The sequence below is a fragment of the Belonocnema kinseyi genome, chromosome 3, assembly GCF_010883055.1.
Source record: "Belonocnema kinseyi isolate 2016_QV_RU_SX_M_011 chromosome 3, B_treatae_v1, whole genome shotgun sequence".
Classification (NCBI taxonomy): domain Eukaryota; kingdom Metazoa; phylum Arthropoda; class Insecta; order Hymenoptera; family Cynipidae; genus Belonocnema; species Belonocnema kinseyi.
Genome location: NC_046659.1, coordinates 150,064,656 through 150,079,290, shown reverse-complemented (window position 1 = coordinate 150,079,290; position 14,635 = coordinate 150,064,656). Strand labels below are relative to the sequence as shown.

Below are 14,635 nucleotides of genomic sequence, written 5' to 3'. Positions count from 1 at the left end.
AGATCAGCATTTTTTCTGTGATGTCTTACATCTCTATAAAAAAATGAAAAAAGTTTATTTACCATAAAGATCAATAATCTTTTTAAACTGCTATTTGTCAGCTATTAATTTTTCAGAAAAATTTCCAGTTTTCTAACATAATCTTTCAAAAGTGTTAAAAATGAGTTTCAATATTTATTCAAAATTTATTCAAAATTCAAATTGGAAATTCATTCTTTTCGGTTAAGAAGTCTACTATTAAATTTCAGGTTGAGAATTCTTCTTTTTTGGTTAAAAATGGTATTACTTGGTTTAAAATTTAGTTGTTTTGTTGAGAATTGGAATTTTTTTTTAAAAGTCATCCTTTGCAGTTGAAAATTTATCCTAGCCAAAACATTCTTTTTGGTTGAAAATTCAACTATTTTATTAACCGTTTGTTCTTTGGGTTAGGAAATTCATCCCTTTTTGTAAAAGTTTTATATTTTTAGTTAAAAATTGAACTGTGTGGTTTAAAATTAGAGTTTGTTAGTTAAAAATTAATGATTTTTTTAAATTCAATAATGTAGTGGACAACGCATATACTATTTTGTTAAAAATTCGTCTTTCTTGGTAGAAAACTAATCCTCCTTGTTTAAAATTTAACTACCTGTTTGAAAATGTATGCTTTATGGTAAAAATTCTTCTTTTTTCTAGAAAATCCATTTTTTTTAAAAATAAAATTCCAACTGTTTAATTGAAATTTAATCTGTTTTAGTTGACGATTAAAGTTTTTTTTTAAATCTTCCTAGGTTGAAAATGCAATTCTCTTATTGAAAGTTCTTTGAAATTAATTTTTTTCTTGCTGAAGATTGACCTTCCTTTTTTGTAAAAACTGAAACTTTTCTGAAGAAAATTACTTTTTTGTATTGAAAATTAATTTTGGTAATGAAAATTCAACTATCTTATTTTTGGTTCATAATTGATCTTTTTGGTTGTTAAATTCAATTCATTGGTAGAAAATTAATTTCATTGGTTGAAAATTCAACTACTTGGTTAATAATTTATGTTCTTTTTTTGAGAATTTGCGTCTTTTTTTGTGAAAATTCATTTTCTTGATTAAAAATGCACTTTCGTTAAAAATGCACCTTCTTTTTGAAAAATTTATCTTTTTTGTAAAAGTTGAATCTTTTTGGCGTCAGTTTTACAATTTATTAATACTAAAAATGTATCTTTTATGGTAATTTTAATAATCAGATTTTTTCTTGATAATTCATCTTTTTAGGTTGAAAATTAAACTCTCAGTTTTAAACTGCTTTCTTAAAAATTCTTCTTTTTTATCGTGTTAAGGGTTCATAATTTTAGTGGAAATTTTATGTCTTTGGCTGAACACTGAACTACTTTGATAAAAATTAGAATGGCCTAATTTAAAAAAATCTATTGATTTTTGTAGATTTCAAACAAAATATTAAGAAGTTTTGCAAGAACTGTGAAATCCTTCAAAAGAATAAAAAACATTTTCTTCAGATTCCTAGGAGAATGGAAAATTATTTTTTTATTTCTAAAAATTAATTTTAAGAGAATCTTAAAAAAGATTTCCAAAATTGTCAAAAATGAACCTGAAATATTTTTATTTTGCAGGATTTTTACAAAACGTGTAGATGTCTTAAGATTTTTAAATAAAATTTTGTAGCTTTTAAAGATTTTTAAACTATTTAAAATGAAAATAATTTAAATTAAAGTTCGAATTTTTGTATTTCATTGGCTGTGGAAAGTTTTTTTTTCGAAGCCGGAAATGAACGGGAATTTTTTTTTCTTTAATTAAAGCGGCCACCATTGTTAAAAAAATAAAGAAAATTAAAATTACGGATTTTCTTTTTCCGGAAAACGAAAAAATTGGGGAAGTTCGGTCACCAAAAATTTAAAGTCGAATTTTGAGAGCAATAAATTTGGACCACCTTGGGAGTGTGCCACATTACCCTCTGTTCCCCCATCTGGTAAAAAGTTTCTTCTGAAGATGTTGAAAGGGCTACAAACATTGACAGCTTGTATCTTTTATCGTGCACACATTGCACATCCGGTTCCTGGACAACAGTAGAAATACAAATCATTGACCTGCCGTTAATTTTAACTCGAGTTCTATAACAAGTTGATTTGCCCCTCTCGCTCTCAGAAATGTCTGCGTGACGTGCCCCGCAATTCAATCTGAAGAGTTAGTGTATGGCAACATGTTAGAATGAAAACGTGCCGCACTTTTTTTTCTAGCCTAAAGGTATTCTATCTTTGAAAGTTGATATTAGAAACTGTTGATGCTGTCGATATTACAAAAACAAAAAGTTTATTTTCACAACAAGTTTATTTTTAAAAGGTTTCTATTTCAAGGATTTGCTGATTAATTGATGTGTACAATTTTTATTTTAGGGTGCTCTTACAAGCTTACAAAATGCTCTGTCAAACCTGAAAAAGGGATGACATTTTCTTAAACTTTTTTTTTATAATTAGTTTTTATAATAAACAATTAAACTATTTCATTTTTTGTTTGCAAATTCGTTTTGTTGAATTGGGATTAATTTGGTTCGTTGAAGTTTTATAGATTTCATATGAAAATTAAACTATTAGATTGAAAATTTGACTTCTTTTATTAAAGATTCGTCTTTTTGTATAAAATTCTTCTTCTTGGTAAATAAATCATAACTTTGGTTGAAAATTCAACGACTTTGTTGAAAGTTGAACTCTTGTTAAATTCATTTTCTGGTTGAAAATTAAACAACTTAGATGAAAGTTGAACTCCTCTGATAAGACTAAATTTTTTTGGTTAGAGACTTAATATTTTAGTTAAAGGTTCTTTTTTAAAGTTTATTTTCGAAATGAAAAATTTAGTTGCTGCATTTTTGTCTTCTTGGTTAAACTTTGAACTGCTAATTTAAAATTTTATTCTTTTTAGATGCAAATTTCATTATTCAGTTCAAAATTCATCTCTTTGATTGAAAAATGATCTATTTTTTTCAAATCGTTTTGTGTTTGGTGAAAAATAATTTTTATAACTGAAAATTTATCTATTCCATTTTTGTTAAAAAATATATCCTTTTTAGTTGAAAATTCAGCAATTTTATTGAAAATTCGGTTTATTTTGTTGCATTCAACTGTTCTCGATAAAAAATTATAATGATTTTTCTTCAAAAATTTAATCTCTTTGATTAATCATTTAACTTTTTCGTTAAAAATCTGTTTTTTCTTTTTTTGTTAAACATAGTTAAGTTTAAATTTCAACGATTGTTAAAACTTAATTTTCCTGTTTGAAATTTGAACTATTTTGCGGAAAATTCGTTTTTTTGTTGTTGAAAAATAAACATTTTTGTAGAATATTCATCTCTAGTTGCAGATTCAATTATTTTGCTAAAATTTGGTTTTTTAAAATTAATTTTTGTAACGGAAAATTATAATATTTCGTTTTTTTTACAAATTTGTTTTAAATTTTATCTTTTTTAGATGAAAAGTAAACTATTTTATTAAAATTGCGACTTTTTTTCTTGAATTCAACTGTCCTTGATTTAAAATTAAAATAGTTTTTCTTCGATAATTCATCTCTTTAATTGAAGACTTAACTTCTTTGTTGCGCATCTTTTTTTGTTGCTTGAACATAATTATTTTTCTCTGAAGATTTAACTATTTTATTTTTGGTTAAATATTTATTTCACTTACTTGAAAATTTATATTTTTAAATTTAAAATTCAACAATGTTGGTAAAAAATGTATCCTTTTTAGTTCAAAGTTGAAATATTCGGTCAAAGATGTATAAAATTTATCAAAGATTTACTTATTTTAGTACAAATTTATTCTTCCTAATAAAAAAAAAATCATAACTTTGGTTGAAAACTCCACATCTTCGTTAAAAGTTCAACTCTTTTTAAAAATTCAGTTTTCTGGTTTAAAATTAAACTATTTTGCGCGAAATTGGTATTTTTTAGTCAAATATAATTGTTTTTAATATGAAATAAAAATATTTTTTGGTTAACAATTCATCTCTTTGATTAAATATTCAAATATTTAGTTAAATGCTTTTACTTTTAAAGTTAATTTTTAAAACCAAAATGTTAGCTATACCATTTTTGATTCACATTTGCCATGTTGATTGAAGATTGAATTGATTAGTTAAAAATTTACCCTTTTCAGATAAAAATTTAATTATTTAATTAAAAACTAATTTTATTTTTGAATTCGTCTTTGTTCAAAGAAAATAAATCTTTTTCGTTGAAATCTCATCTCTTTGATTGATACCTTAACTATTTTGTTTAAAAATCTTTTTTTGTTACTGTAAGAAATAATTTTTATAACAGCAAAATTATCTATCCTATTTTTGGATAAAAATGTATAATTTTTAGTCAAAAAATGCGGCCATTTGATTGAAAATTCGGGTTCCTTTTCTCAATTCAACTGTTATTGATTTAAAATTAAAATAATTTTTTTTTTAATTCATTAAGGTGCACAGCCTTTTTCATTCTAATTAAAAATTCATCTATTTGGTTGAAAAATGCGTTATTATATTAAAAAAATTTTCTCTTTGGCTGGAAACAATTTGTTTCACTGATTTTGTTAATTTTTCGTTGAATTTATGTTTTTAAACTGAAAATGTAATTATTCCAAATTAATATTCTATAATTTTAGTTAAAAATTCATCTTTTTGGTTGAACATAAATTTTTGTAACTAACAATTTGACTATTCAAGTTATGGTTGAAAAATTACCTTTTTTAATTGAAAATTTCATCTTTTTCGTAAAATCCAATTATTCCATTTGAAATTCGTACTTTTGGTGTAAAATTCTACTATTCGAGTTGAAGATTCATCATTTTAGTTGAAAATTCTTCAGTTTGTGTCGAAATTATTATTTTTTTTTCATTGAAAATTTAACTATTACATTTTCCGTTGAAAATAGATATTTTTTAGTTTAAAATTATATTATTTTATTAGGAATTCCTGTAGTTTGTTGAAAATTCGCCCTTTTTGGTACAAATGAATCTTTTTGGTTGATAATTAATCTTTTTTGTTTAAAATTAAATTATTCCATTTGAAGGTTTATCATTTTAGTCGAAAATTCGTCTTTTTTATGTAAAATTAAACTATCCCAGTGGACGATTCATAATTTTATTTGAAAATTTTTCAGTTTGCCGGAAAATTAATTTTTTTAATTGAAAATTTAACTATTCCATTTTTCGTTGTTGTTTATAGAAAATTTGTATTTTTTTGTAGAAATGAGTCTTCTGTATTGAAAATTGTTTTTTTTTTAGTTTCAAATTCAACGATTTGATAAAAAATTCATTTAGTTTATTGAAAATCCGTATATTTTAGTAGCGAAATTTACTTGTTGAAAATTTTCCATTTTTTTTGGTTGAACAGTTATCTATTCTAATTAAGGATTCATTATTTTAGTTAAAGATTCATTATTTTAGTTAAAAATTCATCACATTGGTTAACAATTTGTTTTTGTTTTCGGTTGAAAATTAATTTTTTTACTGAAAATCTAACTTCCATTTTTGGTTAAATACTGATCCTTTTTAGTTAAAAATGAATTACTTTTTTTGACTATTCATATTTTCTACTTGAAAAATCAACTATTCAGTTGGAAATTCATTAATCTTGTTGAAAATGCAGTATTTGCACTTTATTATTTTGTGAACAAAAATCACTAACTTTATTATTTTTGCCTTTAAAAAAGAGTCAAAATTGTTTGTAATTTTTTTCATATTAATTTTTGTTATTCTTTCTGCATTTAGATAATCATATTACCGCCAGAAATCGCAGTCCGACTGTGTGATATCAAACTACATTATTTTTTTTCTCGAAAGGTATAAACTTAACGAAAAAATATTATAGAATAAAAAGTATTTAAAATCGTTCAGGGATACGCACGAATTTTTTCAGCAGTTTCTGAGCCGTTTTTTGATCTTTAAAAAATGGTCAAAATTAAAAAAATCATAATTGGCCCAAAAACTTCTGAAAAAAATCATACGTATTCTTTCAGATATTCGAAGCAATTTTTATTTCATAACATTTTTTCGTTAAGTTTATACTTTTCGAGAGAAAAAATGATAAAGTTTAACATCACGCTATTTCACAAAAGCCACCATTTTAGAAAAAATTAGAGGGGAAAAAGTTCAAAACCAGGGTTTTGAAAACGTCACTCGAACCGCTATTTCTGGCGGTAATATGATTATCAAAGTGCAGGAAGAAGACAAAAATTGATTTAAAAAAAATTATGCAAAAATGTTCACTTTTTTTTAAACTAAAAAATAATAAAGTTATTGCATTTTTTCAAACTGAATTCCAGATTCTGAAAGAGCATCCTCGAAAACCCCATATATAGGATTTTTGTCAAAAATATCTTTGTTTTTCTCAAGAGAATTGTGTAGTTGAAAATGTGGCTCAAAAATGTGCATCTGCGCATTAATGGGTTTAATTGAACCTAATATAGTTAGAGACAAATTAAAGAAATAAATCATTATGCTTTTAGTATTATTTAATTATTTCTTTAATCGATCCTGCTGCTATATTTAACCTTCAAACGGTACACTAGTGCGAATTCGCACTCGAAGTTTTTTCATTTTGTTGGCGTTTACACAAACACAGCTGCAGCAGATTATCCCCATATATATTAAATGTATATGTTAAATATGTGTAATATATGCTAGTTGTTGATTATATCTACAATATATTAAATATTTAATATTAACATTGCAAACAATCCAATTCGCACCAGTGTACCGTTTACGTATGGTTGGTTGGAGTGTACCGTTTGAGCGCTCAGAATATCTTGTAATATATTTTTCTCACAGCTTTCTAAATTAAACATATCAATTGAATTTCTAGAAACTGAAAAAAATTATTTACAATAAATTCGCGTAACTACAAATATTCCGTACAATGAAAAATTCTACTTGGGAAAAACTTGAGATACTTGGAAAAAACTTGAAATTTTAAGGGAATTTTCTTGAGGATTTGATTTGTGACTTTAGTTTCCATTATTTTGAAGTGAGTGGCAATTTGTTTTTTATTTTTCAGTGGGCCAAGGAAGCAAAGGAGGCAGAAAGATTGGAGAAGATGCTGAAAATCGAAGACGAGGAGAACGCAGCTACGAACGATTTGGCCCTCGCCATTCAAAATCGTAATAAGGACCGAGCTGGTCAAGCCGACAGTTTCTTCGACTCTCTGATCGAAAAGTACGCGAAGAAAGCTGAAAAATCATCAAAAACAAAGTCACCGAAAACCCCGGCTAAATCGTCCTCCAAGGGCACCAGAAAAAGCAAGAGAAGCACGTAATTTAAGAAAAAAGTACTACAAGTCTCGAGATTCAAATGCTGTTTTCCGCCTAAGTTATTTTTGTTAAACAAATTTGGCACTTTTGTATTTATTGTATTTCTAACTCACGTATTGTTTTATGGTAGAATTATACACTTTGAAATTAAATGTGTAGATTTTTTTATTCTTTCGTGTTTCTTACTATTATTAATATGCAATTTACTGATTTTCAGGCTTTCAGGTTTTCAGGTATTCAGTTTTGCTAAAGGTCAGTTAATTTTATTACTTTGTCGAAAACTGAACAATTTAGTTATTTATAAAAGGTCACTTTGCGTTGAAAATTCAACTATTTTGTTGAAACCTCGTATTTTTTGGTCGAATTCGACTAGTTTTAATTTAAAATAAAAATATTTGTTTATCTAATTATCAACTTTTATGTTGCACAATTATTTTTTGGTTAATAATTCAACTAACTTACTTGAAAGTGGAACTACTTTGTTAAAAATTCTTTTTTTCTATGATGATTTTTCACTTGGTTGAAAAAAACTTTTTTTGTTTGCAATTCAAATAGTTTGTTGAAAATTCTTAATTTCTTTAACTTAAAATTTAACTTTTTTATATTTGACTGAAGATTTACATATTTCAGTTGAAAATTCAACAATTTGGTTTAAAATTCCTGTATTTGGTTAAAAATGGAATTTCTTTCTGTGAAAATGTAACTTTTGTATTTAACATTCCTAGAATAATTAAAAAAAATTGTTGAAAATTTAACTTGTTGGTTAAAAATATTATTGTTTGGTTGAAAATTATTTATTTCTTTATAGAAAATTTATTTTTGTAACTGAATATTTAAGTACTTCATTTGTTGTCGAAAATGTATCTACAATTTGCTCGGTTAAAACTTGATCTGTTTGTTTGGAATTTTCTATTTTTTCTGAAAATTTATATATTTTTAAAAAATTTTTATTTTTTGGTGGACAATACAGCGATTTGGTTAAAAATTCATATTTTTGGTAGAAGATTGATATTTTGATATAAAAATAAATTTTTCGGTCGATGATTCATCATTTTAGTTGAAAACCATTTATTTGTTTGTTAAAAAAGTTAATATTTGGTTGAAAATTATTTATTTCTTTAACTTAAAATTCACCTTTTTTATATTTGACTGAAAATTTATATTTTTCAGTTGAAAATTCAACATTTGGCTTAAAATTCCTGTATTTGGTTGAAAATGGAATTTTTTTCTGTGAGAATGTAACTTTTGTATTTAACATTCCTAGAATAATTCAAAAAAATTGTTGAAAATTTTACTTTTTGGTAAAAAATCTTATTGTTTGTTTGAAATTTTTTTTTTTTTCTTTCGAAAATTCATTTTTGTAACTGAATATTTAAGTACTTCATTTGTTGTCGAAAATGTATCTATAATATGCTCGGTTAAAACTTGATCTGTTTGGTTGGATTTTTTTCTTTTTTGAAAATTTATATATTTTGTTAAGAATTTTTATTTTTTGGTGGATTTTGCAGCGATTTGGTTGAAAATTCATTGTTTTTTGGTTGAAGATTGATATTTTTAGTTAAAAATTAATTTTTTGGTCGATGATTCATCATTTTAGTTGAAAACTATTTTTTTAAATAAAAATTTTGATATTTTGTTGAAAATTATTTTTATAAATTTATTCTTTTAACTGAAAAGTTCATTATTTCATGTTTGATTAAAAATTTAACTTCTTTAGGTGAAAATTAAACTATTTTGTTTCAAAAGTCGACTTTTTTCGTTGAATTCGACTACTTCTAATTGCAAATAAGAATATTTGTGGAACATTATTAATTTCTTTACATGAAAAATTAACTTTTTTATGTTTGACTGAAGATTTATATATTTCAGTTAAAAATTCAAATATTTGATTTAAAACTCCTGTATTTGGTTGAAAATGGAATTTCTTTTTTTGAAAATTTGACTATTGTATTTAAAATTCCTAAAATAATTGAAAAATTTTATGGCAAATTTAACTTTTTGGTAGAAAATGCAAGGATTTGGTTAAAAATTAATTTTTTTGGTTGAAGAAAATTTAACTTCAAAGAAAAAAATTCAATTCAAATTTCCCAAGAATTTTCAGAAATATTTTCACCCAATTTTGCAAAAATAAATATTTTTGAAAAAATACTCGTCCTCCACTTTTCAGAAATTCCTTTTCACACAATCTTTAATTATAAAAGAATGCTATAGAATTGGCAGCCAAAACAACGAATTTCCTACAAGTTAGTTGAGTTTTTAACCAGAAAATATGAATTTTTTTTTAAATGTTGAATTTTCAAAATTTACGAAATTTAAATTAGACCAAAATCCAAATTAAAAATCCCATTTAACGTCCAATAATCAAATTGATGCAAAATCCTGTTAAGCAAAACAAGAATCCTACGACCAAATTTGGACCATAACGAATAAACGAAAACCAAAAAAACCCTATTGTAATCTGAAAAAAAATAAAAAATAAATAAAAAAGAGGAAAGTATTTTCCTCTTTTCTTTTATTATTAAAAAAAAAATTTTTTCAGATTACAATAGGGTTTTTTTGGTTTTCGTTTATTCGTTGTGGTCCAAATTTGGTCGTTGGATTCTTGTTTTGCTTAACAGGATTTTGCATCATGTTTAATTTTCAACCCAAAAATATTAATTTTCTATCAAAATAATTGAAATTTCAACTTAAAAGATAAAGTTTCAAACAAAAATAAAATAATTAAATTTTCAGTTAAAAAAATTTAATTTTCAACTAAAAATATGAATTTTGCACTATTTCAATTTTCAGTTAAAAGATAGATTGAAAAAAACAATTTCGACGAATTTTTGAGTATTAAAGAAATGGTTTTTAATCAAAATTATACATCGTCAACAAAACAAAAATGAAGTTTTAAGTAAAATAATGAATCTTTAACCAAAAAAATTAATTTTTAACAAAATCGTTGAATTTTCTAGCAAAATAGACGAATTTGCAACAAAATGCGTGAATTTTAAACTAAAAAAATAAATTTACAACAAAGAATAGAATAGATCAAATGCTAGAAAAATTCATTTTCAACCAAAAAGATTAATTAGCGGCCAAGAAGAATAATTTTTAACAAAATTTATTAATTTTCAACCAAATATTGGAATTTATGAAGAGATTTTAAATCTAATAGTTAGGTTTTAAACCAGATAAGTTATTTTTAATCCAAAAAGATTAATTAGTTACCAAGAAGATTAATATTTTACCACAACAAACGAATTTTCAAAAAAATACTATATTTTTCAACCAAATAGTTCAATTTTAAACTCAAGAAGATACTTTTTTAATTAAAAATGCACTATATAAATTTTCAGTTAAAAAATAGATTTAAAAAAATAATTTTTAAGAAATTTGTTAAATATTAAAGAAAAGGTTTTCAATCAAATAATGAATGATCGTGAAAAAAATTAATTTTTAACAAAATCTTTTAATTTTCTACAAAAGAAAGACAAATTTTCAACCAAATACGTGAATTTTAAACTAAAAAGATAAATTTACAACAAAAATGGAATAATTGAAATGCTAAAACAATTCATTTTCAATCAAAAAGATAAGTTTTCTACCAAGAATATTAAATTTTAACAAAATGCATTAATTTTCAAACAAATATTTGAATCTTTGAAAAATACAATTTTTTTACCAAACTAGTTTATTTTCGTTTAAAAAGAGGATACCAAATTTTTCGACCCTATAGATGAATTTCCAACTGGAGAAGATAAATTTCCAATGAAACATGAAATATTTAAATTTTTAGATAAAAAATAGATTTAAAAAATATAATTTTCAACAAAATTGTTCAATTGTAAATCTCAAAAAAATCCAGTATAGAGTTACTAAAAAATCCCTGACTATCCCTGACAGGGGCGGACGTAGAATAAAATTGGGGGGGGGGGGCAAAAAATAGATATGCATATCTCATGCATAGCTTAGCGGCGTCGGCCTTTAATACGAAATGCCAAAAGTTGGGGGGGGGGGTGAACACCCTAAACTCCGCCACTGGATCCCTGACCAATTTTTAATGTTCCCTGACCGCCAAAACAACGAATTTCCTGCAAGACAGTTGATTTGTCAACCCGAACATATGAATTTTTAACAAAAATTTTGAATTTTCTACCCAAAAATATTAACTTTCTATAAAAATAATTAAATTTTCAAGTAAAAAAGATAAATTTTCAGACGAAAATGAAATTATTAAATTTCCGATTAAAAAACTCTAATTTTCAGCTAAAAATACTAATTTTCAAACAGAAAAGTAAACTTTTTGGCCAAAGGAATGTCTTTTGAACTAAAATGATGAATCTTTACAAAAAGAAAATGATTTTCTAATCAAATAGTTGAATTTTCTAAGAAAAAAGATGAATTTTAAACAAAACACGTTTTCAGTAGAAACCTGAATTTCCAAACTGAAGAATTAAATTCTCAATAAAAATATAAATGTTCAGAAAATCCAAATTCTTAAAATTTCATGACGCGAAGATAAATTTTGCGCAAAAAAATACGTAGTTTAATTTTCAGCTGAAACAGTAAATTTTCAAGAAAAAAATCATTCTCAAAGAAAGAAATGAATTTTCAACTTTTTATTCGAAGATTTCGAAAAAAATGTAATCTAATGGTTAAATTTTCAACCAAAGAATGAATTTTGAACCAAAAAGATGAATTAGTCACCAGCAGGATTAATATTCTGCCACAAAACACGAATTTGTCACAAGATACAGCAGTTTTCAACTGAAGGAGATAAATTTTCAATCAAGCATACAAAAATTTAATTTGAAAAAAAATAGTGAAATAAAAAAAGGGTTTTTTTAGTAAAATGATGAAACAAACGCAAAAAAAATAATTTTTAAACAGAAAGATGAATCAGTAACCAAGAAGATTCTACTAGAAAAGACGAATTTTCAATAACATACAGGATTTTTGAACTAAGTAGTTGAATTGTCAACTGAAGAAGTTAAATGTTCAATCATACATGAAATAATAAATTTTTCAGTTAAAAGAAAAAATTGACTGTTTAAAATTGAATTTCTAACACAGATTTTTCAGTCCAGAAAGAAAAAAAGTTCATACAAATATTTAAATTTCCAAGACAGACGAAATTTTGGCAAAAGAGTTAACCCAAAACATAAACTTTAACTGAAAAAAATCAAGCAAAACTAGAATTCTTAAATTTTCAGTTAAAAAAATTAATTTTTATTTATAAAGAATGAATTTTCAAAAATCAGTTGAGTTTTCAACCAAAGTAATAAATTTTCAATTAAACTGATTAATCCGCGACCAAAAAATTTAATTTTTAACAAAATCATTGCATTTTTTACCAAAAAAGACAATTTTTGAACAAAACGATTTTTTAAAAAACAGTTGAATTTTCAAGATATTTTCAATGAAGAGCGAATGGAAAGTTTAACCAAATGATTGAGCTTTCAAGCCTGAAGACGAATTTTCTGTGCATCAGTTGAGCTTTCCACCCGAAAATATAAATTTTTCGTTAAAATAAAAAAAATCATTTTTAGCAAAACAGAACTAATTAAAAAGAAAATTTAAATTTTCAACTAAAGAAATGAATCTTGAACTGAAATGATGAATCTTCAAACAAAAAAATCAATTTTTAACTAAATCGTTGTGGGTTAAAAAGGATAAATTTGCAAGAAAACGAATTTTTTTGAAAATATTTTAATTTTCAGCCTGAAGAGTTGAACTTTCAACAAAAAGATGAACTTTCAACAAGCAGATTTTTTCGTAAAAAAAGTTCATACAAATTGTTGAATTTAAAAGCTAAAAGACGAATTTTCTGTAAAACAGCCTAACTTTTATCCCGACCATGTGAATTAAAAAAAGAAAATTTTAGAAATATTTGTATACAAAATACATTTTCTTACGTGACCCATATGTGCCTGGCTGTGGAATTTAGCAACTAGTAAGTTTGATAGTAAATTCTATTTCTGTTTGGAGTGAGATAATGTATAAATTCAGCGCTACGAATTTCAGTATTTATAGGTTCGAATTATTTAAACCAATTTTATTTCTTTCAGCCATTACTTTTTCACATTTGATCGCAAATTTCCACTATCTTCGTAATTACATGAAATAATCAGGCAAAAAGAAAACGTATACAGTCGATTGAGTCTTCTGTTAATGTTTTATTATTTAAATGTAACGGTCAACTTAAATAAGGCAGACTATTGTAGTTTATTCGAAAAATTTTCAAAAAACTTCATTGTGCTTTTGTATGCTTTATAATTGTACCATCCCAGCAAACAGGTTCTGTAACTGTTCCAGATCAAAAAAGGAACTGTTACAAGATGGTGACAGAACTGTTTTAAAAAAAAGGTAACCGCGTTTGAGAACACTGTGACAAAATTGTGACCGAACTATTCTAGAACAGAAAGGTAATAGTATTCTAAAACACTGTTTAAAAAATGGCGACAGAAATGTTCTAGAATAAAAAGGTAACAGTATTCTAGAACACTGTGACAAAATCGAGGCAGAACTGTTCTCGAACTGTGTGACAGCACTGTTTTGTAATATTTGCTATGGAATTGTTATAGAACAAACTAATCACAGACGCTCTATAATATTTGTTTCAAGTTTGATCTAGAACTGTGCCGTTACAGTGTTATATCGAAATTCTAGAACCCTATTAAAAGTGTGTTCTAGAACGAATTAGGAATAAAGGTTAGTTCGCTAACACTACCGTCGAGCTGACCCTTGCGAATATCCCTAATTTGGATATCTCAGATTATAATTTTGGTTAGTCGGGTTGGGACTGCGTACGCGCTATCCTGGATCAAAATATATCCATGGGTATATCAAAATTTCTACCTCGCAGGATATTCCGACGGGTTATCCCTGGAAGAACTCGGGACACAAATTGATCAAATAGAATATTCCGGAATATCCTATTGTTTGAAGGGGTACATAACACTTTTTCATATTTGATAAATAACATTTCTAGAACTCTTGTAGAATTGTCCTAGATTTTTCACAACGCAGCGTACCAAAGTTCTAGAATTATTCTAGAAATGTTACAGATCGGTTGCCATAGCGTTCTAGACCTGTTGAAGATTTTTTATACAGAATTTGTAATTGAGTTCTGCAATTGTTTTAAAAATGTTATAGATCGCTTGTCACAGCGTTCTTGATCTGTTAAAGATTTGTTATACAACATTTCTAATTGAGTTCTACAATTGTTCTAAAAATGTTACAGATCGGTTTTCCTAGCGTTCTAGACCTGTTAAAGATTTGTTATAGGAGGGTAGTTCAATAAGTCCTTAGAATGAAGTATAAAAACAATTTTTTTTGGGTAAATTTTTTTTTATTTTTCAACATAATCTCCTTGGAGCTCTATA

The 14,635-nt window shown here is 25.3% G+C and overlaps 1 protein-coding gene across 3 annotated transcripts in view; it reads left to right on the top strand.

Moving 5' to 3' along the window:
- LOC117168931 (dnaJ homolog subfamily C member 9) overlaps positions 1-7,433 on the top strand; it is an 82,723-nt gene extending 75,290 nt beyond the window's left edge. Inside the window, exon 2 of one of the 3 annotated variants that reach the window (XR_004466583.1) lies at positions 7,013-7,126. Coding sequence is in view for 1 of the 3 variants with exons in the window: in XM_033354916.1 (XP_033210807.1) it covers positions 7,013-7,270 (258 nt within the window). In the remaining 2 variants the exon portion in view is untranslated. Of the gene's footprint in view, positions 1-7,012 lie in introns of all 3 variants that reach the window. The other 2 variants (XR_004466584.1, XM_033354916.1) reach the window with 2 other exon arrangements.
- The last annotated feature ends 7,202 nt before the right edge of the window (positions 7,434-14,635 follow it).